The 24,578-nt window shown below is 40.6% G+C and overlaps 1 protein-coding gene across 7 annotated transcripts in view; it reads left to right on the plus strand.

Annotated features, from left to right (window-relative positions):
* Positions 1 to 24,578, plus strand: part of SLC7A11 (solute carrier family 7 member 11) — a 314,580-nt gene that overhangs the window by 116,866 nt on the left and 173,136 nt on the right. Inside the window, exon 13 of one of the 7 annotated variants that reach the window (XM_032632571.1) lies at positions 5,735 to 6,240. The exons of 5 other annotated variants lie outside the window; for them this stretch is intronic. In XM_032632571.1, coding sequence (XP_032488462.1) covers positions 5,735 to 5,769 — 35 coding nt within the window. In that variant the 3' untranslated portion in view covers positions 5,770 to 6,240. Of the gene's footprint in view, positions 1 to 3,617; positions 6,257 to 24,578 lie in introns of those variants that run through there. One more of the 7 variants, XM_032632573.1, reaches the window with a different exon arrangement.

Raw genomic sequence — 24,578 nt, forward strand, 5'->3', positions numbered from 1 at the left:
AAGGCATGTTTAAGACCCTGTAATTCTCAGCATGGTAACTGTTTTGACTATATTTAATGGCCAGCACTTACTCCAAATGAGTTAAAGCGTATTATTGTGTAAGCATTTATTTTCCCGACTTTTCTGCCTTGGTAAAACATTGTCCTGTTTCTCCACTGCTTTTCTATTCTCTTGTAAGTTTAAATAACAGTATGTAACTAGCTAATGAATAGGATTAGATACCAGGTAGATACTTATCAACCTGAGCCAACCAGGTTGATAAACATGGGAAATTACCACCAAACTGACAAATGGATAAATGCACATAGACACGTCAGACACCCTGGCCTCACATTTTCTCCAAATGTTCATGACGATGTGAGACATTTCCCCTTCAACCCAGCCCCTCAACCTGGATTTCCCTCTCTTAGAGAATGGTATCACCATTTACCTCATTGCTCAAGTCAGAAATTTGGCTATCATTCTCAACTATCACCCCACTCTGTCTTATCTACACACATTACATTTGGTGAATTTAGAATCTAATTGTATAGCATACATGATAATTGGGGTGAAGCTTAGTTCTTTCCCTTAACTCCCTGCTGGAATTATCTAGATTTTCTGCGTGAATACGTGTCATCTACGGATGATTAATTGTATAGACTTTAGTTTTTCTTTCAGTCACAGACGTTTCTATTTCACACTTGAATCAGTCATGATCTTGACTTTGTAAAATCTTACTGTGTTTAATAGCTTTTAGTTATTGAATAAGAAGGGAAATAGGGATTTGGATGTATTAAAATACTGGCTTTTGCCAGTTTTCTTAATTTATCTTCTAAAGAACTTTGATGAGAGCCTGGCTATCAGTATCAAATGTAGAATAAAACTCAGAGTTAGCCTTCCTATAAATAAATATAAATGTTTATGCAATTACATCACCCATACGGCAGCTGTTGTTAAGAAAACACTCCACCATCTTGTCAGTTATCTCTATAAGAGTCAGAGAAAAGTATGTTCGTAGCACTGTTGGGTTAGTTGGCTAGCTATAATTACTATATGTATTAGCTCTGTGTCATTTACTGGAATAAATGTCAAGGGAAATTAAGAGAAAATAATACACATAATATGTGCATATAAGGAGCTCCAGTCTAATGCAAGGGGCAGTACGAAAAGAGATTTTAAATAAGTAAAATTCGTAGTCAGCTGAGGTTATAAAATTACATATTCAAAACTTGAGTATCGAGATAATGATATTTTTTGGAGTATCATTGAAATGGTATATAATAGGAGACAAATGGCAATGGCACAGTAAGTAAATAAATGGGATAGAACATAAGCATTAAAAATGTTGCTTTCCGGGCTTCCCTGGTGGCGCAGTGATTGAGAGTCTGCCTGCTAATGCAGGGGACGTGGGTTCGTGCCCCGGTCCGGGAAGATCCCACATGCCGCGTGAGCCATGGCCGCTGAGCCTGTGCGTCTGGAGAGACCACAGCAGTGAGAGGCCCGCGTACCACAAAAAAAAAAAAAAAGTTGCTTTCCAAAAACGCTTAAAACATGAGAAACGCTCACAGTATTAGGTTGAGTAAAATTAATCTATGACTCAAATGCACAGTGAAAAAATTGAGTCTATGCAGCTGCCAGAGTTTACCTTTCACTCTTACGTAAAAAAACAAACCTCTTTTGCAGCTCAGTTCTTGCAGTTGTGGTTGCTCTACCCCTTCTTGTTGGTAGCATCCGTTATTATCTGTCTCTCATCAGTTTGTGAAATCTTTGGCGCGTGGCGCGTATCCATCAGAGTAGGCTATTGTGTACTACAGTAGTAAACAACACACAAGTCCTATTAACTTATAACCGTAAATGTTTATTTTTCTCACGTTAATATCCTTCACTGGTTCATGTTGACTCTGTTCCTTGTACTTCCTTTAGAACTTAGGGTAATGGAACCATCTCTAGCTGGAAGGAGAAAAGAGGCATGGCAAACCACAAATAGGCTCTTAAAACCTCTACATCTCTTTAACTCACACCACTTCACACACATTTATTTGGCCAAAGCAAGTCTAGGTTCAGCAGAGTGGGGATGTTGAAGCATCCCTCCAAGAGGGTCACTGAAAGAAGGGAAGTAGTAACATTTGATCTAACAGCAAGCCATGACCCTCAGCTCTCATTTTGTCCACTATCTCACATTAATTAACTTTTGCTACTATTCCACTTCACTTACCCATACTCATGTCACATCCTAGACTATGGTTTTGGTCTCTCAAAGGAGCTCAAACCCTATCTCCCCACAGAACCTCTTGACTCCTTATTGCAGAAGAGGTAGGACTAGTCCACTTAATGTGCTTTTAGGAGATGTGTTGCTCAAAGCCAAAGAGGCCTTATCATCCACTTGGAAATGGGTAGGGGCTTTCTCTGTGCAGGGCTGGAGTGGTCTGGTACTGTCGGTAGCTGGGGGCATCCTCTTTCTCGTGGATGGTTAGACCGTTTATATTTGCCGTCTCTCTCTTTTGAATTCCTTCCAACATAATCAGGTAGGATGGGTGAGTGGAATGGGGATGGGATCAGTTAATAACTTAGTAAAAATTGAGGTAACTATTCTATGTCTCTTGGATATCTTGACCATTCTTCTTTCTGAAATGGTGACCTCTACTTGCATTGAATATCTAAGATATATGGCCATTATTGGGGCTTTGGTCTAGAAACAGAAAGAAATTTTCAATTTAGCACTTCAGCTCCAGAACTTTTCAACTTAAACACAGAGTAGTTTCTCTCTAAAGCTTAATGATTTTCTCTGGGTTGTGGGACTATATATGAGTTTCTATTTCTTTTAGTTTTTTGTTTTCTATATTTTCCAAACATTTACTTTACAATAAGCACATCATTAGTTTTACATTTAGAAAAAAAATACAATAAACTTATTTTCAAAAACAACACAAAAATGAAGAGTCCTGCATGAGGAGAGTGACTTCAGGGAAATCAGGGAGAATTCCATGTCACTTGAGACTATTTGTAATATCTTGTTCATTTTTTATTTCTTATAGTTCCCAGTGTTGAAAGATGTGTGTGACCCTTATGGTGGTATTAGTTTTAGGAACAGATTTATATCCAGATCTACACTAGACAAATCAACCTTTGTGTGTGTGTGCTTCTGGGTACAAAGATGAACAGAGAAGGCATCCCAAGGGACAAGGATACTGCAGAAGTTCTAGGGCTTTAGACCCCCATCCAATATAAAACTCTTGTGAGTTATCCTGAACCAGAAAGACAGAGAACGTTTTAGATGGATTTTCTCCACCTAAACCATCTATGTTCTAAGAACCGAGAAGCAAAAAGTAGACCACATGTTCTGTCTTGTTCTTTCCTTGCTGAAGCACAAATACATTTAAGACTTTCTAATTCAGAGCACACCCACCAGTAAGCAAAGGAGAATGCAGGAACAAGATACAAAGCCTTGGTTGAGTGTTTGAACATTTTCTTAGGTATAGAGAAGCTTTCTGCTTTTGGATCTATTTACCTAATGTAAGATGGGGAGATTTTTGAGTCAGTAGAGTTAAAGACCTGAAGAGAGACCAAAGAGAAAGGGGGAGGGATAGAGGAAAAGTAGAGAGAGAGACAGAGATTGACTGACTGATTTTCTCAAGGGATTTAGGTCATGGAGCATTATTCTATGATCCCAGGAAGAAAAGATCTGGAAAAGGTACATTCACATGCATTCACTAACAGAGTGTCCAGTAAAGTCTCCTAGGATCTGACCATTTCATAGCACCACTCTTTGTCTTCGTTGAAGAAAAGTGAAGATTGCCGGGAGCGTCTGAGCCAACACTTGACGCCATTGCGGAAGCTAGTCACTGAATGTAGAAATGAAGAGACGGACGTTGGATGGATGAATCTTCTAATGTTTCAAATGGATTGGAGAGAGGTACAATTTTTGGTCTCTGTTCGTCACTATATTAAGTCTTTACCCCAACCAACTGGAAGATTGATCATCAAATTTTCATGCATTTTTTTTATGAATAATATTTAAAAATTCTAATGTGTAACATCTTCTAAGAAACGTATATCCGGATTATCATATTAATAGTCACAAAATGGACAAAGCTGACACTTCAAAGGTACAATCCTCTGTCATACTGACGGCTTTATTAACTATTATTTGCATTATTTTATGAACAGCTTTTAGGGATGTTGTGGTTTACTGGAGCAGTACATTTGTATCACCATGGCGTTTCTGGGTGTTACAAAATTCCCTTTTGAGAATACCTCAGAAGATATTTCTGAATTGAAAACTTCAGGTCAAATTCCGAAAATTAAAACAATCCCAAACTCAAACCTGACCATGTAAGAAGCAAGTAAAGTTCAATATAAGAAGAAAAGTTAAAGCAATCTCCAGTAGTTTAAAAGAAAAAAAAGGATTTTTGTATAAGGAGATAATTCTTTACCACCTTAATCCATTATTAAAGGTGACCATTCATCCTTAGTAATCAGATCAATTTGTGCTGAAAATTTAGTTCTGTATGTGTGAGTTGGAAGTGATCTCATTAGTGTTCTACTATATCAAGTTTGATAAAATCCCCAATCCATTTCAGTTAAGTTTCTATTGATCCACTTAAGAGATCAATCTGGACTTGTTCAGTTCTTTTGTCAAGGGAGTTCATCTGACTTGAGTTTAAAGTTACGAAATAAACATGATTTAGAAATGGAAGATGGAATGAAAAAGAGTCCAGATGAGTGCTGACAATTACTTGAACTCAAGTTTTCGCATTTGAGCATCTGATAGGGCATTGGCACTTAGAAATGGACTAGAAAACCAATAGGACAAAGAAGACGGAGTGCCTTTCAAAGTAGTGAAGGTCATACCTTTCCTCACTTCCACTAGTGATTAGGTTTCTGCATCACTGAAGAATGTGAAATCTGTTTGTCAATAAAATAGGATTTTACTTTTATTCTTTAGTACGTTTTACGTCTATTGATACTGACTTTCATTAACTCAATGCTTCCTTCATATCTATTTTTCAGTTTCTCATTATTTTTTGCATTTTACCCTAAGTTTTCTGAGGAGGGAATGAATGGATTTTAAAGTGTGTGAAGATCTTGGGGACACGGACAAGAGTTTCACCTGATAACCATTTTCCTGACACCTTCTTCCCTTCAGGATCAATTTTAGAAGTGGTGCTGAAACAGAGAACTGCCCGGAAACACTTCTCTTTCATGCGAATTCTCTTCTCATACTCGCAGAATAGGCGAGGATCTCCTTTTAGCAGGAAGCATCTTTAAGACCTTGTGTTCCACCTGGTAAAGAATAGGTACATAGGTATGCAGTGATTCTGCATGTATCACGTTGTCAGGGAAGTTCACTGTCCTTTTCTCTTGGGGGTACCTTCTTGAGGACAAAGAGATTTGAAGGTAGAGACTGAACATATGCCAACAAGTCAGAGACTATAATTGGTGGTCCCCATGGTATGCCATGCCACTGTTCCCATCAGCTTTCAGTTAGGAGAACAGAGCCACTCTAAGTTCCATGGGAATAAAAGATTTATTAGGTTTTGTGGAAGAAATTAGACTATAGACAAATGTGGGAGCTTGCTGAGGAAGTGATGCTCTGGAAGGGTGATGTTGGAGGATTAGAGAAGCAGTTACTAAGAAATCACAGAAGTGCTGGCACAGGCAGACAAATAGAACCTTGTGGGGAAATCCAAGAAACTAAGCCCTCGCGGTAGTGCAAGTGGGACCAGAAGTACACTCACACGCTCTCCCACAGGTTCTAACAGCATCAGACAGAGAAGAAAAAAATGATGAGGAAAGCCAAGGCCATGGGCAAGGAATCAAGTAAGAGGCGCCCTTTCATCACATTTTTATTTCAGTTGTTGTTATTATTAAATAATTATTAAAGGTAAATGTTAAAGACCTCCGTTCTGGTTATTTCTCACAATTGTTGGTTTACTAGGTGAAAGGCAACAGGCTATTTAAAGAGTTTCACCCTGACGCACATAGAAGATTTGGGGGTTCAACTTGTTTCATTTTGCAGGTGTGCATGCTGAGACCTAGAAAGTTAAAGAGATTCATTCAGAATGACCCAGTCAAGATAGAGTTCTGTCAGCCAACTCCTACCTCAGTGCTCTTCCTGTTATACATGACTCCTCTTTGAAGAGATATTTTGATTTAAACTGCGGTCAGGTCTCACACTTCAAAACCCTAATAAGATCACTTCTGGGACTTCCCTGGTGGCACGGTGGTTAAGAATCCACCTGCCAAGGCAGGGGACACGGGTTCAAGCCCTGGTCCGGGAAGATCCCACATGCCGCGGAACAACTAAGCCCGTGAGCCACAACTCCTGAGCCCTCGTGCCACAACTACTGAAGCCTGCACGCCTAGAGCCCGTGCCCCGCAACAAGAGAAGCCACCGCAATGAGAAGCCCGCGCACTGCAACTGGAGAAAGCCTGCTCGCAGCAATAAGACCCAATGCAGCCAAAAATAAATAAATAAATAAAACAATAACTAAATAAAACTCTGATAAGATCACTTCGAATTCACACACATAGAACTAAATTTTCAGCACAGATCTGATTACTAAGGGTGATCCTGTAACTGGCCTTATTGACATTGAGCTTGGCAAATCCACTTTTCAAGGCTTAGTGCCAAGAGGCAGGATGGTCTCCTGCTTCCATAGAGGCCATTTGAAAGAGGTGGGTAACAAAATTTACTGTATTCTTACAAGATAAGAATATTCATCTCTAACCAATTTCACCAGCGATTCTGAGAACCTGTTCTATGCCGTGTCCTGTATTAGGCAATAAGAAGAGGTGCAAGAACGATTAGAGATGACCCCTCTGCTTTAGGATGATGTACGGTTCAGGTAATCCTACACTGATCCATTCTGTTTGCTTGGGTCATATTCAGCTACCTTTACATCAGCTTTTTAATGATTGAAAATGCTTGCTAACGGGGCTTCCCTGGTGGCGCGGTGGTTAAGAATCCACCTGCCAATGCAGGGGATGCAGGTTTGAGCCCTGGTCTGGGAAGATCCCACATGCTGCAGAGCAGCTAAGCCCATGCGCCACAACTACTGAGGCTGCGCTCTAGAGCCCGCGAGCCACAACTACTGAGCCTGTGTGCTACAACTACTGAAGCCCGTGTGCCTAGAGCCCGTGCTTCACGATGAGAGAAGCCACCACGACGAGAAGCCCGCGCACCGCAACGAAGAGTAGCCCTTGCTTGCCACAACGAGAGAAAGCCCGCATGCAGCAACGAAGCCCCAGTGCAGCCAAAAATAAACAAATAAATAAATTAAAAAAGAAAATGCTTGCCAGAGACTTCCCTGGTGGTCCAGTGGTAAAGAATCCTCCTTCCAATGCAGGGGACGCAGGTTTGATCCCTGGTCAGGGAGCTAAGATCACACGTGCTACATGGCAACTAAGCCCGCATGCCGCAATTACTGAGCTTTTGCGCCTCCACTAGAGAGCCCTTGTGCTCCAAACTACAGAGCCCACGTGCCCTGGAGCCTGCACGCCACAACTAGAGAAGAGAAAACCTGCACGCCACAACTAGAGAGAGGCCCGCTAGAGGGAAGCCTGCACGCCACAACGAAATATCCTGTGTGCCGCAACTAAGACCCGACACAGCCAAAAAAAATAAATAAAAATAAGTAAATAATAAGTAAATCTTTAAAAATAAAAGAAAATGCTTGCTAAATTGAATAGCTTATTCGCCTCAAATTTATTCTGGTAGGCAGAAAAAATACAGGGTGAGAAAAGGGGTTACATAAAGTAGTATTGTCAAAGATACAAAAAATATAGGGGAAGAAAACCTTACAGTTATTGCAGACTATGTTTTTGGCCTAAGAAAACTACATCCTTGAAAATGGGAACACATTCTAAACAAAAATTTACCCTAAAATTTTACAATGTAAAATCAAACGCTGCTGGTGCGGTAGTAATGAAAATCAGAATACTTAGACGTCTGTACCGTTTAATACATGTTTGGTTTCCCATTTTCGTGAGATTTCTAAGATGGCTTGAACAGATTACAACCAAATTTAGTTGTGCTTGTTGATTTTTCACAAATGCTCTGTTTACGTCATGTAAACTTTGCTGATGCCATTAATTAATGGTCATAGCAACTCTTGCGAGCTTAATCAATCTTCAAAACAATTTGTTGGTGCAGTTTATAGCCAATGCTGCAGTAGAGATTTTTCTTTTTGTACATTTAAACATCACAGAGAAATTAACTTTCTCCTTCAGGGCGCTGGGCCGTTCCTTCTCTGACTTTCTGGAAGTGGTTGGTAGGAATGAATTATTGTCAGCCTTTCCATAAGCTACTGAAGATGGAATCTGCTTTTCTGGAGAATAGTGGCCATTCTGTCCTCCTGTTTCTTATGCCAAGAGGTTGAGAGCAAAAGTACATCTGGGCAAATGAAAATATAACTAATGGAAGAGATAGAGCATCAATTTCTAGGATACAGTTGTTAAAGAATGAATGGGTGGAGAGGGAAGGGTGATGAATGTGTGCTGAACACACAAAGGCGTTTCTGCTCCGGGTTGTGCTCTGTGTGTGCTCGGCCTGATTTCTTCTGCTTCAGGTGGCTGAAAGCCCTCCACGACACCCGTGTGTTCTTGTCTGTTCTGCCAACTCCACTTCTACTGCGTGTGCTTTCTTATCTGCCGTGACAACTAAGTTAGTCTCCTCTGTTCCAGCTGAATGGAGGGCTTTTACAAGCACAGAGATGCAACTTGAGTCCAGGCCTGAAGTGGGTACCAAGGGTTTAGCTGCTTTGTATCCCATGGAAAGCACAGGGAGAAAAGGTGGGAGAGGCTCCCAGTGGCCGAGTCCCTACTCTTTCCTCTATGACAGTGTTCCCTCAACAAGAGGAAGAAGCAGGCCTTACTCAGCTTCATTTCAGTTGGTTTTGTGAGATCTCCTCTCTGTTTAGGTCCTTCATAGATTTCATTGATGTTTTTTAACCATACTTCATAGGGGAGAAGGAAAACCAATTTTGATTTGCCCCAGGTCTGATACTTCTGCCCTTTGGAGAGCCCCATTGCAGCTGAATTTATAGGGCATACAAATGGTCAAGGAAGGGCCTAAAGATGATAAAATTATAGGGAAATAGAGACCTCTGAGAAAATCTCATAGAATCTTATAGAAGTTGAGTCATTTTTTATAAAGAATGAAAGACGAGTAAGGATGAACACATGGTAGCATAGTTTCCAGCCAACCAGCTAACGGTGCATAAATAGAAGCAGGAAGTAGCTAAAAGTGCATAGGATGGAAACACAAACCCCCAATTGTATGACGCACCCTCAGGTGGTGAGGAATTGGAAGTGATTCCCTGGTTCTCATAATGTTGAAATCACATTATATTTCTCAATCACAATTTTTTGAGACTTCCTTCCAATGCTACCTTTTTCATGATCTTTGTTTTTCCTGCTAAGTAACCCTTCCATCTCTTATCTCTGAGACAGTTTCATCTCTTCATAATCTGCCACCAGTTCTTTTTTTTTAACATCTTTATTGGGGTATAATTGCTTTACAATGGTGTGTTCACCAGTTCTTATAATAGTTTTTATTCAGCTGTATTGCTTTCATGCTGACCTTCACGAGGACCCTGAGCTCTGTGAAAACAGGAATTATTTTTTTTTTTTTTTTTTTTTTTTTTTTTGCGGTACGCGGGCCTCTCACTGCCGTGGCCTCTCCTGTCGCGGAGCACAGGGTCCGGACACGCAGGCTCACCGGCCATGGCTCACGGGCCCAGCCGCTCCGCGGCACGTGGGATCCTCCCAGACCGGGGCACGAACCCGCGTCCCCTGCATCGGCAGGCGGACTCCCAACCACTGCGCCACCAGGGAAGCCCAGGAATTATTTTTTTAAAAATATTTTTGTAATTGAAAGTCTGTCACAGTGCTTCCTGTATAATTGGTGTGGAATGAGTATTTTAAAAGTGCCGTATTGAATACAGCACTCCTTCTGCATAAAGGAGTTTAATTCTTAAGTCTAATTGAGCAAAGGAATGCCTTGTTCCTTGTTAAAGGATTTGGGGGAAAAATAATAGAAATCAAGCCTTCAACGAACACACCAAGAGGGAAACATACTGCATCGGGGGAGAGGAGCCTCTTTAACTGCACTGAAATCTGAGTTGGTAGGTGACCATCTCCTCTGTATGGGTAGGCTAGTCGTGGCATTCAGTAGCAGAGGAGAGCAAGCCGGATTTTGACATATGAGTTCAAGTTTAGTAGTTGATTCGTTTCCCTGCATAATTGATTTCTTAAAGAAGCTTTTAACCTGAGTCTTATTGTATCCTGACTACATGAAGGGATGTGAGTCCCTTAGTAAATAAATAGGCTCTGTGTGTTCTAAATGAGTGGAATATTGACCTTGACTCTTCCCAGCAGAGTCATAAAGCAGGGCGGTGGAGATAGCTTATGAGGCAAGTCTACCACATTACTTTAGATGACAAACTCTTCTCTCACAGACAGCTTCCACATTCTCTGCCCACACAGCGTCTTCTTTTGAGTCAACAGTAAGATAACATTTGCTCACTTCCACACATTTAAATAACTGGTTCATAAAAAGCCTCATAGTTTGTTTAAACACATTTTTAATTTTAATTTTTTTTAATTGGGGTATAGTTGCTTTACAATGTTGTATTAGTTTCTGCTGTACAGTGAAGTGAATCAGCTATATGTATACATACATCTCCTCTTTTTTGGATTTCCTTCCCATTTAGGTCACCGCAGAGCATTAAGTAGAGTTCCCTGTGCTCTACAGCAGGTTCTCATTAGTTGTCTATTTTATACATAGTATCAATAGTGTATATATGTCAGTCCCAATCTCCCAATTCATCCCACCCTCCCCTTTCCCCCCTTGGTGTCCATATGTTTGTTCTCTACATCTGGGTCCCTATTTCTGCCTTGCAAGAAGGCTCATCTGTACCATTTTTCTAGATTCCACATATACGTGTTAATATATGATATTTGTTATTTTTTTTCTGACTTACTTCACTCTGTATGACAGACTCTAGGTCCATCCCCGTCTCTACAAATGACCCAATTTCATTTCTTTTTATGGCTGAGTAATATTCCATTGTGTATATGTACCACATCTTCTTTATTTATTCCTCTGTCGATGGACACTTAGGTTGCTTCCGTGTCCTGGCTATTGTAAATAGTGCTGCAGTGAACATTGGGGTGCGTGTGTCTTTTTGAATTATGGTTTTCTCAGGGTATATGTCCAGCAGTGGGATTGCTGGGTCATATGGTAATTCTATTTTTAGTTTTTTAAGGAAAAGACTTTGTTTTTTGTGAAACTTCGTATTTTGGACTGGCCTTTCAATGACTGTTTTTAGTCAAAACATTAAGTTCTGAAACATTTTAATTGGAAATGAACGTATACAAATAAAAGCAAAACATAGCATTACTAAGGATAGGGAAGTTTTGGAAATAAAAAGAAGTTATGACAAAATTTCATCACACTTGCAATGATTTTGCTGTTCGTCAGCTTCAGTTTCTAAGTTTTCATCTTATTTTAGTGAGAGAACTACGTGTTTTAAAGGTGTCGGTCTTTCAAATGCTGAGTGGCCAACAATGTATCATACTTATAGTTTATGTTCTTGATTCATGCCTATAGCCTTGGAAGACAAGGTCCTTAATGAATAGGACCATTCTGCACTTCTTATCATCTTCCAGCTCTGTGAGTATTGCAAGGAATTTTGAAAGCCAATATTTGTCACCTTTCTACTTTATGATAGAATTGTAAAAGTGAGGTGGCCAGGTAAGAGTTTCATTTACCTTACCCTTTAGAGAAAAAAAGGAGAGAAAAATGAATAAATGGCTTCCCTCAATATTTGGAGCAAATTAGATCAATAAAATTTTCCAGAACCCTCCAGCTAGTTTTGAGATCATTCTACTTTTAAGAAAATATACCTAAGTGGCAATTTCTTTTTTATTTAATAGTATTATACGTCTGTGTAATATCTTTGACTTCAGACTATCGAAGTGTCAGTAAGAGTAGATTAATCTTACGTGTTTATTATTTATGCCCCTCATTGTTAAAATAAAAAATATTTGAAGGGACTTGTAAAATACCAATTTTTTTAGTGATAAAATTGGAAAATAAGTAGGAAAAGTAAAATAAATCTGGTGATAATTTTTAACCATAAAATATATTTCCTAATGTCCAATAGGCTCTGCTATAGCTTGGCTGAAAATTTGACCTCAATCTTCCTAGCAACTAATACAGACAACATTCAAGTATTTTATTCCTGATAGCAGTGTAAGATTTTTTCCTGTGGATCCTACCACTGGTTTCTGTGAAATATGTATTTCAAGCATATATTTTCAAAATGGTGAAGTTAACAGACAGATAATACAGTGAGAAATAATTGTTGACTAAAATAAAATAGCAAACTGAATTTTAATCATAAGATAACCTAAATTAGTCTTGGTATCAGACTTGTAGGTGGGATGAAATGGCTTCCTGGCTGTGCTAAGAGAGAATGTTAAAACGGACATTTCTATATTTCTGCAGTGATATTTATTAAGCACCCTCCATGTACCTTGAGAATATAGTGAATAATCTCATTCTGACAAATTAGCAAATTGATTGACTAGGCCCATAAGGAATTGTAGATAGATAGTCAATATAAGCGGAACATAACTAGTTATCTCTCTAAAACATACTGTGGGGATGCCAGTGATACTGGACAGCTGGGAGCAGACCCAGAGATATGTTTGGACCTTGATACCCTTTTCGTTTTTCCAGAGATCAGGCAAATCTTTGTTCCCTACCCAGATATTAGTAAAATAATATTAACAATATTTATTGAGCAACAATTAAGCATCAGGGTTTGTAGTTGCTACAGTTGATATTAAGAATAAATGCATAGTTTACAATGTATATAATACAGTAAAGGTATGAGACAAGTAAACTGGAAGACCGTAATATACAATCTACCTAAGGCCGTAAAGAAGTACCAACCATGTCTGATGAAGTGAAAAAGAGGGAGGGGGTGGCCTCTTCTGAAGGGATAGTAACAGGTTTCATGGAAAAGATGCTCTTTGAGATGGGTGGTGAAGGCTGGATATGATTGGAACCAGTGGAGGAAGATGTTCTTTGCAGAAAGAATGCCATGAATAGGAGCCCTGAGGGGGCACTTGGTTCCATTCACATCCTTAACTCTGTCCCCAGCTGCCCGGAGGAGCAGTCACTATTAGGAAGTCATTTCATTTCTCCTCTCATTCCTTCAGCTTTAGATTGCATCTCAGTGCCTCCGCTTTAAAACGTCTCCTGCCCTGTCTCTGTCTTCCTGGTTTCATCACAGAAACCTTATTTCTGCAGCACTCATTTCAACTGACAACTTATTTGGACGGTCTGCATGACTTTCCTCCTCAGCGACTCTGAGAAGTGGTCGGGCTCAGATCCCTTTCTTAGCTGCACACCAGTTGCCTATTGATAAGATTACAAGGAACACCTTTTCCTTCCTAGGCCCCTGCCTCCCTCCCTTTGAAGCAGGCGTCTAACACCCCATACCCTAGACGAGTTGACTCCACGGCCCTGATTCTCTGCTTAAATAGGAGGTAGGATCAAATAATGGGAAAGCGCCAATGTCACAGGAGCTACGAGTAATCTGGTTTACTAGGAGTGGGAGATACATCCAGGAGATTGCTAGAACATAGGCTGGAAAGATAATCTAGGCTCACACTGTGGAAGTCTCTGAATGACATGCTGAGAAAATTGAATTTGATTTGATAAGAAATGGGAATTCAGTGGAGCAGATTTACCGCCTGCATTCGTTTCTCCCTCTTTTTCTCTAGATAGTGTGTGTGTATTTTTCTGTGATACATTCTCATTGGAAAAAGGATAGGGTCTATTAGATTTTCTCTACGGTGCCATTCACAACTGTGCGCACCCAAGAAAGCCTTCGTAGAGACGAGGGAAAGTGATCAAAGTTGGGAAAGTTTGTTACACCATAGTGCTTTTCAGAATGTCATCTCATAAAAGACTCAAGCATCCTTGAGAGGGAAGTATATTGCTTGGAAAAGAGTAAGTAGACCATGCCAGTAAAAATGGAAATATGCATTTACCCTGTGGAAGTCTTTAGTTTTAACTGGCAGAGACTGGATGGGAACTGAAACAGATCTCAGGGTTTCATGCTCTGCTGACAGCAGAGACGTGGTTCAGTTAGCTTCTAGCCGAGTGTTTAAGGGATATTGAAATCCTTCCAGTTTACAGTACGTTTGGCAGCTCTCTGTGGGATAATCCTTTTTATGTGTATTCTGTTTGGAAGTGAATTGTACACCAGTTATTTTAAGTAGTATTTTTTAATCTGTTGCTGTGTTAATTATAGCAAAGACAGCAACAGCACAATCATAGGCTGATGTGAATGTTTTATTCAGTGAACCGAAGAAATATCAACGAGGGCTGTATAGAAATTGCAGTGGACTGAAAATAATCGAATATGAATGGGTTTTGGTAGCCAATGGCACTGACAGCTTATGAAGCTGAGCATTCGATTTTTTTCTCCTACTGCAGTTTATGTGAGAGTCACTGAAGAAAGAAACCCTTGGCATGATTATATTTTCTTGTGGAATGTAACTAGTTTCACAGTGGAATAATTTTGACAAGAGTTCTTAGTTTCCTTCCATATGTTGTATTTCATTTTCTAGAAAAGGGGTCCTTGCCCTGGCATATTTCACTGCTATTGAGCACCATAGGAAAACTGTTTCTTTTTCTTTCTGCAATTATCAGTGGCAGAAAGAGAGAGAGAAAAAAAGATACAAACGAACGAAAAGGGAAGGTGAGTCTGGGTGAATTGCTCTTGAGCCAGCACATGCTAGCACAGAGACCTCGAACCCAAACGAAGCGAAGGATCACCTTGGCTTCTCATTAAGGTCTGAACCCAAGAGAAAGTTATGGGTGAACGTGTGTGTGGAATTCCACACCTTCCTTCCAGCCCCGTCCTTGTATTTTCATTCAACCACAGAAACGCTTGAGAAGCAGTAGTATGAGAATAAGTGGCTGATCCTAGAAAATTAAATCGTCATTTCTTTTTCTAAAAAAGATACCTTAAAATGTGTATCTAGGATATGCAAGGAGGAAAATAAAGAACAAACAGAGGTGGTCCCGATTGATGTTGGATTCACTGAAGGGCAAGTCTCTTACTTCCTTGAATTTTCTGTTGATCGACTTCAAAGCTATCATTTCTAAATAGATTTCTGGGACTAGGAATCTTGGCACAAAATCTTCAGTGTGTTCCAGGAGGCTGTATTCTGGCAACTTATTTCTTTTATAGATTAAAAAAAAAAAAAAAAAAAGCTCAGGCCCTTAAATGGTTCCGTGAACATGCCTCCTCCACTTCTGCCTCCCACACACATGTGCGCACACCCTCACACACACAGACACACTCTCGTGACATGCTTTGAATTGGACCCCAAGTTAAAACCAATCTGCTGAAGAATTTCTGCTTGTTATTGTTCAGTTAAACATCAGTAGAGTGGGAAAAGGAAACAGAGAGCCACAGCAAAGCAGCGCTGTAAATGCTGTTTATGTAATACATGTAGTTAACACCGATTTAACCTTTCCAGTGTAGCCTTCATTTAAGCTCAAAAGAAAAAAATAGAGCAAACACCAGTTCATTCACAGAAAATTGATTGCTGACCTTTAGGTGCCTGGCACTGTGCTCATGTACAAAAGTCATGGAAAATTGAATAAGAAATGATATGTGCTCTTGAGATTCTCAAAGTCTAGCAGCAACAATATTTGTTTGTTTGTAATAGCAAATATAGAAACATTTATGACATAAGTTCAATGAATAGTTAATGAGCAGCTAGAAAATGAGGTGGGTTACTATGAACAGAATCAAAAGCAAACAGCACAAACTGGAAAAAAAAAAATCGCAGCTCTAATTTCCCTAATATGTAAAGAGCATCTATAAATAAATGAGATTATCTGGTAGAAAAATGTGGAAATGATATAAACAAATAATTCATTAAAAAGGTAATATACGTGACCTTTAAAAGTAAGAAATGGTACTCGACCTTAATCATAATAAAGGAAATGAAAATTAATATTACACTGAAATAGCATCTCTTACCTATTAAGATTGACAGAGATAGGAAAGTTTGATAATCCTGTGTTATCAAGAATGGGAGACAAATAAGCACTTCACATACTGCTTGAGAAACTATAAATTTCTACAACACAGACATGCAGGACTATTGAAAATGTTTATCAGAATTCCATAGTCTCTCATAGAACAATCCCAATTTACTCTGTAGGTATAATAGTACATATGTGCAAAAACGTATTATTAGACTGTTAACTGTATCATTGCTCAAAATGGTACAAGTTAGAAACAACTTAAATTTCCATCAATAAGATACTGATTAAAATATACTATTTATAACCCTGCAATAAAATATTAAGCATAAGAGAATGTAAGAGAATGATACTATACTCTGTGTATTAATAGGAAAGCACCTCTCACCAAAACACAACATTAAGTGAAAAAAAAAAAAAAAAAAGCAATGTCCAAAACATACTGTGTAGTACGCCACCACTTGTGTAAAACCAGAGGAAAGTTATGCTCATGTTTCCTTATTTAGGTATCTGTGGAAACACAAAAATCAACCAGTCAATCAATGGGAAGAAAACTTGGGTGACAGAAAACAATGGTGTAAAGGAGACTTCACTGCATGCCTATGTATATTCTTGGTTTCTGAACCCTGTGAATGCATTACCTGTTTGAAAAACTAAAAGTATTTTTTATAAAGAAAAGAGGCAAGAGCAAATCATTCCAGCCTGGATGGTCAGGAAAGGATTTAGAAGGGAAGCAGTATTGAGGTGAATCTGGGAAGGTGAGAAGTTCAAGCAGAGACGAAGCCAGAAATGAATGTCATAAGCAAATACTCAGAAGCATGAACATCCGTGGAGGGTCAGCAAAGCCATAAAATGGCACTGAGAAGGGAGCTTCAAAGGGCCAAGAAGAGAGCAGTGATATATGAAGCAAAGGGCATGGAAGGTTCAGGAAGGAGGGCATGGTCATTAGCATCAGCAGCGGCAGGGAGGTCGTCAGGGCTGCAGCACCCCTGCAGTTCCTCTGTAGTTGATTCCACTTTCAACCCAACTTTTCGTCATTGGACTCTGTGGTGAAGGGTGTTGGCTTTATTTCTAGTTCCATTAACCAGTCATCTGCAGATTGTTTTCTCTACACGTGTCTCTGTGTTAGACATCTGTGTAATAAAAAAGGTACAGGAGGCATAACAGACGACCTCAAAAGTTTGAAAATCTATTTTGTGAGAGAAGTTTCACACGTTAGGCAACTTGTGGACAGTTACAAAGCAGTCTGTCTGAAAGGACAGAGTCGTCCGAATTCTCGATTTCCCCAGCACTCAGTTTCTTAAGATGCTTTCCTGGTACTTGTTGACGGGTCATCAAATGAAGTGACATGCGTGTTAATAAACCATTATAGAGTGCAGTATGAATATAAAGGATGATGAAGGAGATGATGATGACGTAATCATGATCATGATGATGATGACGTAATCCTGAAATGAAGTGAAGGTGTCACCCCAGCTCTGGCTTTTCTCTCTGATGCCAGTTTCTCCCTGTGCTTTCCTTCAGGCTTTGGGTAGGTGCTCAGCTGTGTGGTGACAGGGATGAACTTGCCTGGAATCCCAAAAGGGCTTCATGGATTTATGCTGGGAACATGAGGAGGACATAAAAGGATAAAAGAGGGGGTTGGGTACTGCGGACAGAAGAAACAGCAACATGAGGAAAACTGTTGTCTCCTGAAAGAGCCTGACGTGTTCTGGCGTCAGCAGTGGGAACAGTTGTTGCACTTCTGACCTGGTCATTAGCCAGGTGGGTGACGGTAGCCTGATCACCTTTCTCAACTTCACTTTTTTTTAAATTGAAGTATAGTTGATTTACAATGTTACGTGAGTTTCTGGTGTCCAGTGAAATGATTCAGTTATTCACACGTATATATCTATTTTTTCCCCTAGATTCTTTTCCCTTATGGGTTATTCCAAAATACTGAGTATTTTGTGCTATCCCTGTGCTATACAGTAGGTCCTTGTGGGTTATCTGTTTTTATTTAGAGTAGTGTGTAATTTATGCATTTGTTAAATGAGTGTGGACAAGAGCCATGAGTTTTAATTCTTCCCTTAACAGTGCACTTTGTTTTCCCCAAAGAAACTCTGCTCACAAGACCAGTAGCTGAAGGGTGGAGGACCTGCCCGGAAGGAGGCAGACGTGGGCAGCCCGCGGCTCTCGCCTTTGGGTAGCCTCGGAATGACGCGTTGTAACCCATTTGTAAAGGACCAAATCAAGCCATCTTCTGGCCCCTTCAAGTTCTAGCTTTTTAATTATCCATGACTGTAAAATTCTGAAAGCACTAAAAAGATGAATAGCCTAAGAATGGGGTAAGTCTAAGACCCCCCATTAGAAGAACATTCTTTTCTCCACGTTTCCCTTCATTTTAGTAGTTTTGCAACTTTTCATTGTAGTAAAGCCAATTTACCTGAGTGTTCTGGTGGTTTAGGACCCCCCAGTGTGCTTACTGAGATACCTGTTTACCAACTTCAGAATTTTATCACCAAAAGGTACATGGGCTGAAATCATGTATTACATAGATTCCAAAGGCAAAGATAATTTGAGCCATTTAAAAGAATATCACCTTAATATCCAATTATATTTCTTTTAATTACAGTATTCTCCTATTATTCTCTTACATCTATGGGACGATCAGTTATCTGGAACAGAGGAGTGATGTGTCAAAAAGTGAATTTTCCTCACAGTGTGGCTAGCTCTGTATCTATTGATACAGTTGATGATGGCACAGTGAAAGGTCATGAAATCCGAAGCTTTAGGCTTGTCATAATTTGGGCTACATTTTTAGGCTCTACTTGAAGCAGTCCACGTTAATTTATTGTAGAGAAATGGTACCACCCAAAGAGTTAACTGATCCGTATTTCTAATCCTCACATGGTGTTTAACTCAAAGTCGGTAAGCCAGCTTCTCGTTTACCAGAAACACGGCTTGATGTTGCCGAACTGAAATCAATCAACATTCTCCGAACATTTGCCAAAATGGATTGTTTAGAAGAAGAGCTCGTGAGGCTCAATGCCCACTTTATTCAGTAAAATTGACTGAAAAGGGTTAACTGCTGGTGGGTGAGGCCTGCGGTGGCTTTGGTTGCTTTCCGATCGTTGAGGCAGATGGATGTCAGCAGTGTGTTTTATCTTGGGCTGGGGCGTCGAGGAAGCGCCCTTGTGTGGGTGCCCGGGACTGACTCCTGTTGCTGAAATACTGCCCTGTCGCGTAGTCTCGGTAGTTCTTAGTAAGTGCTGTGCGTGATTGGCATGTGCTCCAGAAAGCAGCAAGGCTGGATAAGACAGAAGGGAAAGCAACAACGATATCAGTAGCCTCCACCGGGGATTTATTAAAGCCTGCCGTCCTGTCAACATTGTTTCAATATGACAGCAGAGGCTTTTGCCAAGTATGGAGCATCTGACCCCATTTGACTCATCACTGTAAAGCTCTGCCTTAGTCTAAATGGAAGGGCTGACCCTCTGAGAAGCCGTTGTCTGAATCTGAGTTTGGTTCATCACCAAGTTCAAGATAATTATCTGATATTTGTTGGAACCCCAAGGGAGAATAAAACAGAACTGAAAATCTCGCCAGAGTGAATTTCTCCAGTGATTTTTGGCCTTTCAGCTTTTTGCTTAGAAATGATTTGAAAGCAGCTTTTGTTTTCTGGCCACTTGAGGCTGGACCGTAGATTCCAAATATATCAGATGCCATTCTGATGTTCATCCATCAGGGAAAGAAATTTATTTAATCATTTTTGAAACAATAAATAGGACACGGAGTTTTGTCTCAGGTTTAAACATTGTTTTAAATTGTGTTTCTTTGGCTGACAGATACTGTCATTTACAACAGTTTAGATATTGATGGTTCAGCCCCTAGAGACTGAGATTTTTCCTAGTAAAACGTCAACAACTAGGATTAGTCAAAACTCGCAGAAACAGTCAGTACGAATGCAAACTGAGGTTAGACCTCGGTTGAAATTTTGGTCTTACCACTTCTTAGGGATGAAACCAAGAGCAAATTATTAACCTCACTGAGCTTCTACTTACTTATCTTTAAAATAGGGTTGGCAATGCCTCCTGTACAGGTTAAACATAGTGTGTGGATCACAGTAAGTTCTCTAGACGTGTTAACTATTTTTATAGTAATAGAGCACACAGTAGACACATAATCTATGCTGTTAACCCACAAACATTTTTAGTCACACTTCCCACCATCCCTTTCAAAGCAAGAGGTTTTATTGAAAACAATAATGACAGTAATGCAGTGATGGCTTTGGAGGGGACTATTATACCATATACCGCCATTATACATTATACAAACATGATAAATGCTTGCAAGACAGGAATTGTGTCCTTACGTTTCATTATATATTGTTGGCATTTGCCAGTTTTTTCCTTTAAAAAATCTGCCATACCACCATACTCTATCAGCCAATATATATATATATTTTTTAATAGTAACCTTTTATTTATTTATTTTAATATTTATTTTTGGCTGTGTTGGGTCTTCGTTTCTGTGCGAGGGCTTTCTCCAGTTGTGGCAAGCGAGGGCCACTCTTCATCGCGGTGCGCGGGCCTCTCACTGTCGCGGCATCTCTTGTTGAGGAGCACAGGCTCCAGACGCGCAGGCTCAGTAGTTGTGGTGCGCGGGCTTATTTGCTCCGCGGCATGTGGGATCTTCCCAGACCAGGGCTCGAACCCGTGTCCCCTGCATTAGCAGGCAGATTCTCGACGACTGCGCCACCAGGGAAGCCCTCAGCCAATATTTTAACAATTTTTAAGGAACAGTAACTCTATTCAGAATGATGAGATACGAGAGGCTTTGTTTAGACTGGAGGTGATAATTTATGGAGTTTGGGTCCTAAGACTCTTGCCTTCCTAAGTGGAGGGACATGACCATTCTTTGGATTGTAAGCGACTATGTCAGGAGTGAGTAATGGTCTCAAGCTGGCTGCAGAATTTGCACGAGTATCGAGCTAGTTTAAAGTGGCAATCGAGGACCAAAATGTATTAACTAGCCTGTGACATTTCACCTGCACTGTGTAGGTAATTTTTCTTCCTAAATGTTTATGTGCTGATGCAAAGTAACCTCGTGTAACCAAACCGATAGTAAAACAGGAGTGGGTTGGTGCGTTCGTTCATGACCATTCACGTTGTCTATTTAGCACATGGTCATAGAAAACTTTAAGGGCCATGAATCTGTGTTGAAGTTAATAGCTCTCACTACAAGTTTAAAATGATTAAAAATGCTTCAGTTTAATTGTATGGCGCTGCCAGTAAGACGAGGAGGCAGCAAATCTTCTGAGTAGAGGATATTTATTTTGCTATTTGGGGCGAAGCTACAGAAGTTGAGCTGTTACATAGGATGTGGCAAAGCTATAGTGCCTGACTGCTTGCATAGCTGGTGTTGTATACAAAATCAATTCCCAAAGTGATGTTTTCAGAATACTTAGAACAAAGTTATCGTTGTGATAATAGCTTCCTTATGGAGATTACTTTGAAGAAAAATACCCATTTGAATGATAGGTAGTTTCAACGCTTAAATAAGTCTCTTTCTGGTCGCCTATCATGCTGTTCTGTTTACCAGCTTCCTGTCTTTTTCCTGAGTACCGGCCCTGCACGGCCCATTTTCCCTAGGTCGCTTCAACAGACAACTGGAAATTCTCAAATAATAATTAAAAACTCTTTTAAGTTCCATATCAAAAGAAAAGCACCTGTTACTAGTAGCCAGTGATTTTGTTGTCATAGTCACCTTAAACATCCGTCAACTTTCATAGGAAAATAACACAATGGATGCCGTTATTCTTTCTAGTTCTCATAAAACCAGGCACTTAAATTCTTTCAAAAGAAAACGAACATTTTCCCCCCTAAGATTGACTAGTTACGGGTACGCATAAGCAAAGCAGTCAATTCAGGAGCAAAAGACAGTTGCTTACGATTCAGTCCATTTACTAAGTGCACAAACATATTTTCTAAACTGTATCCGAGGGAATAATGATAGGGCTGATCATCGTGAGTAGGCCTGTAAGAAGGTTGGCATTAAAATATTTCACACGTGACAGGGCATGTGTCTATAAAGACTCAGAACAAAGGCTCGTATCTTTCAGGTTCTATGTATGTTGCCCCAGATTTAACTTCAGTCTCTCATATTACGTTATCAATTTTTTTTACCGTATGTTCTTTTTAATTATCGAAAACACAGAGTTACCATGTCTTGCTGAAATCTGTTACATGGTAGGCTACTCTCTGGGTTCAATGCCTGCTATTTCTTTTAACGAAAATATACTTGAATCTATTCTCTCCTCTAACCTCTGCGAATGTTTCTATCTCCCTGACGACTTGGGGAGAATACACTGACCAGAGTGTTTTGTCAAATGTCTAATCATTCCAGGGATCCTGGATTATCTAAGTTTCCCCCCAAAGACATAACTATGTTCAGTAGGAAAATTATTTCATGGCTCTTATTCATCACACAAAGGCCAGTGATGTGCCTGCTCTTTTTTTTTTTAAATTTATTTATTTATTTTTGGGTGTGTTGGGTCTTCGTTTCTGTGAGAGGGCTTTCTGTAGTTGCGGTGAGCCGGGACCACTCTTCATCGCGGTGTGCGGGCCTCTCACTGTTGTGGCCTCTCCCGTTGCGGAGCACAGGCTCCGGACGCGCAGGCTCAGCGGCCATGGCTCACGGGCCCAGCCGCTCCGTGGCATGTGGGATCTTCCCGTACCGGGGCTCGAACCCGTGTCCCCTGCGTTGGCAGGCGGACTCTCAACCACTGCGCCACCAGGGAAGCCCTGCCTGCTCTTTAACAATAGCATTGCCTTGTTGATAACAATTTCTTTTAATCCCACCAAAAGGCATTTAAAAAAAAAACTAGTTGTTCGATTAGGAACCAAGATGGCGGAGTAGAAGTATGTGCTCTCACTCCCTCTTGCGAGAACACCAGAATCACAGCTAGCTGCTGGACAGTCATCGACAGGAAGACACTGGAACTCGCCAAGAAAGATATCCCACATCCAAAGACAAAGGAGAAGCCACAATGAGAAGGTAGGAGGGGCACAATCACAGTAAAATCAAATCCCATAACCGCTGGGTGGGTGACTCACAAACTGGAGAACACTTATACCACAGAAGTCCACCCACTGGAGTGAAGGTTCTGAGCCCCACATCAGGCTTCCAAACCAGGGGGTCCGGCAACGGGAGGAGGAATTCCTAGAGAATCGGACTTTGAAGGCTAGTGGGATTTGATTGCAGGACCTCGACAGGACTGGGGGAAACAGACTCCACTCTTGGAGGGCACACACAAAGTAGTGTGTGCATCGGGATCCAGGGGAAGGAGCAGTGACCCCATAGGAGACTGAACCAGACCTACTTGCTAGTGTTGGAGGGTTTCCTGCAGAGGCAGGGGGCAGCTGTGGCTCACCATGGGGAAAAGGACACTAGCAGCAGAAGTTCTGGAAAGTACTCCTTGGCGTAAACCCTCCCAGAGTCCGCCATTAGCCCCACCAAAGAGCCCAGGTAGGCGCCAGTGTTGGGTTGCCCTAGGCCAAACAACCAACAGGGAGGGGACCCAGCCCCACCCATCAGCAGACAAGCGGATTAAAGATTTACGTAGCTCTGCCCACAACAGCAAGAGCCAGCTCTACCCACCACCACTCCCTCCCATCAGGGAACTTGCACAAGCCTCTTAGATAGCCTCATCCACCAGAGGGCAGACAGCAGAAGCAAGAAGAACTACAGTCCTGCAGCCTGTGGAACAAAAAACACATTCACAGAAAGATAGACAAGATGAAAAGGCAGAGGGCTATGTACCAGATGAAGGAACAAGATAAAACCCCAGACAAACAGCTAAATGAAGTGGAGATAGGCAACCTTGCAGAAAAAGAATTCAGAATAATGATAGTGAAGATGATCCAGGACCTCGGAAAAAGAACGGAGGCAAAGATCGAGAAGATGCAAGAAACGTTTAACAAAGACCTAGAAGAATTAAAGAACCAACAAACAGAGATGAACAATACAATAACTGAAATGAAAACTACACCAGAAGGAATCAGTAGCAGAATAACTGAGGCAGAAGAACGGAGAAGTGACCCGGAAGACAGAATGGTGGAATTCACTGCTGAGGAACAGAATAAAGAAAAAGGAATGAAAAGAAATGAAGACAGCCTAAGAGACCTCTGGGAAAACATTAAATGCAACAACATTCACATTATAGGGGTCCCAGAAGGAGAAGAGAGAGAGAAAGGACCTGAGAAAATATTTGAAGAGATTATAGTCGAAAACTTCCCTAACATGGGAAAGGAAATAGCCACTCAAGTCCAGGAAGTGCCATACAGGATAAACCCAAGGAGAAACACGCCGAGACACATAGTAATCAAACTGGCAAAAATTAAATACAAAGAAAAATTATTGAAAGCAGCAAGGGAAACATGACAAATAACATACAAGGGAACTCCCATAAGGTTAACAGCTGATTTCTCAGCAGAAACTCTACAAGCCAGAAGGGAGTGGCGTGATATAC

The sequence above is a fragment of the Phocoena sinus genome, chromosome 5 (genome assembly GCF_008692025.1).
Source record: "Phocoena sinus isolate mPhoSin1 chromosome 5, mPhoSin1.pri, whole genome shotgun sequence".
Lineage (NCBI taxonomy): Eukaryota > Metazoa > Chordata > Mammalia > Artiodactyla > Phocoenidae > Phocoena > Phocoena sinus.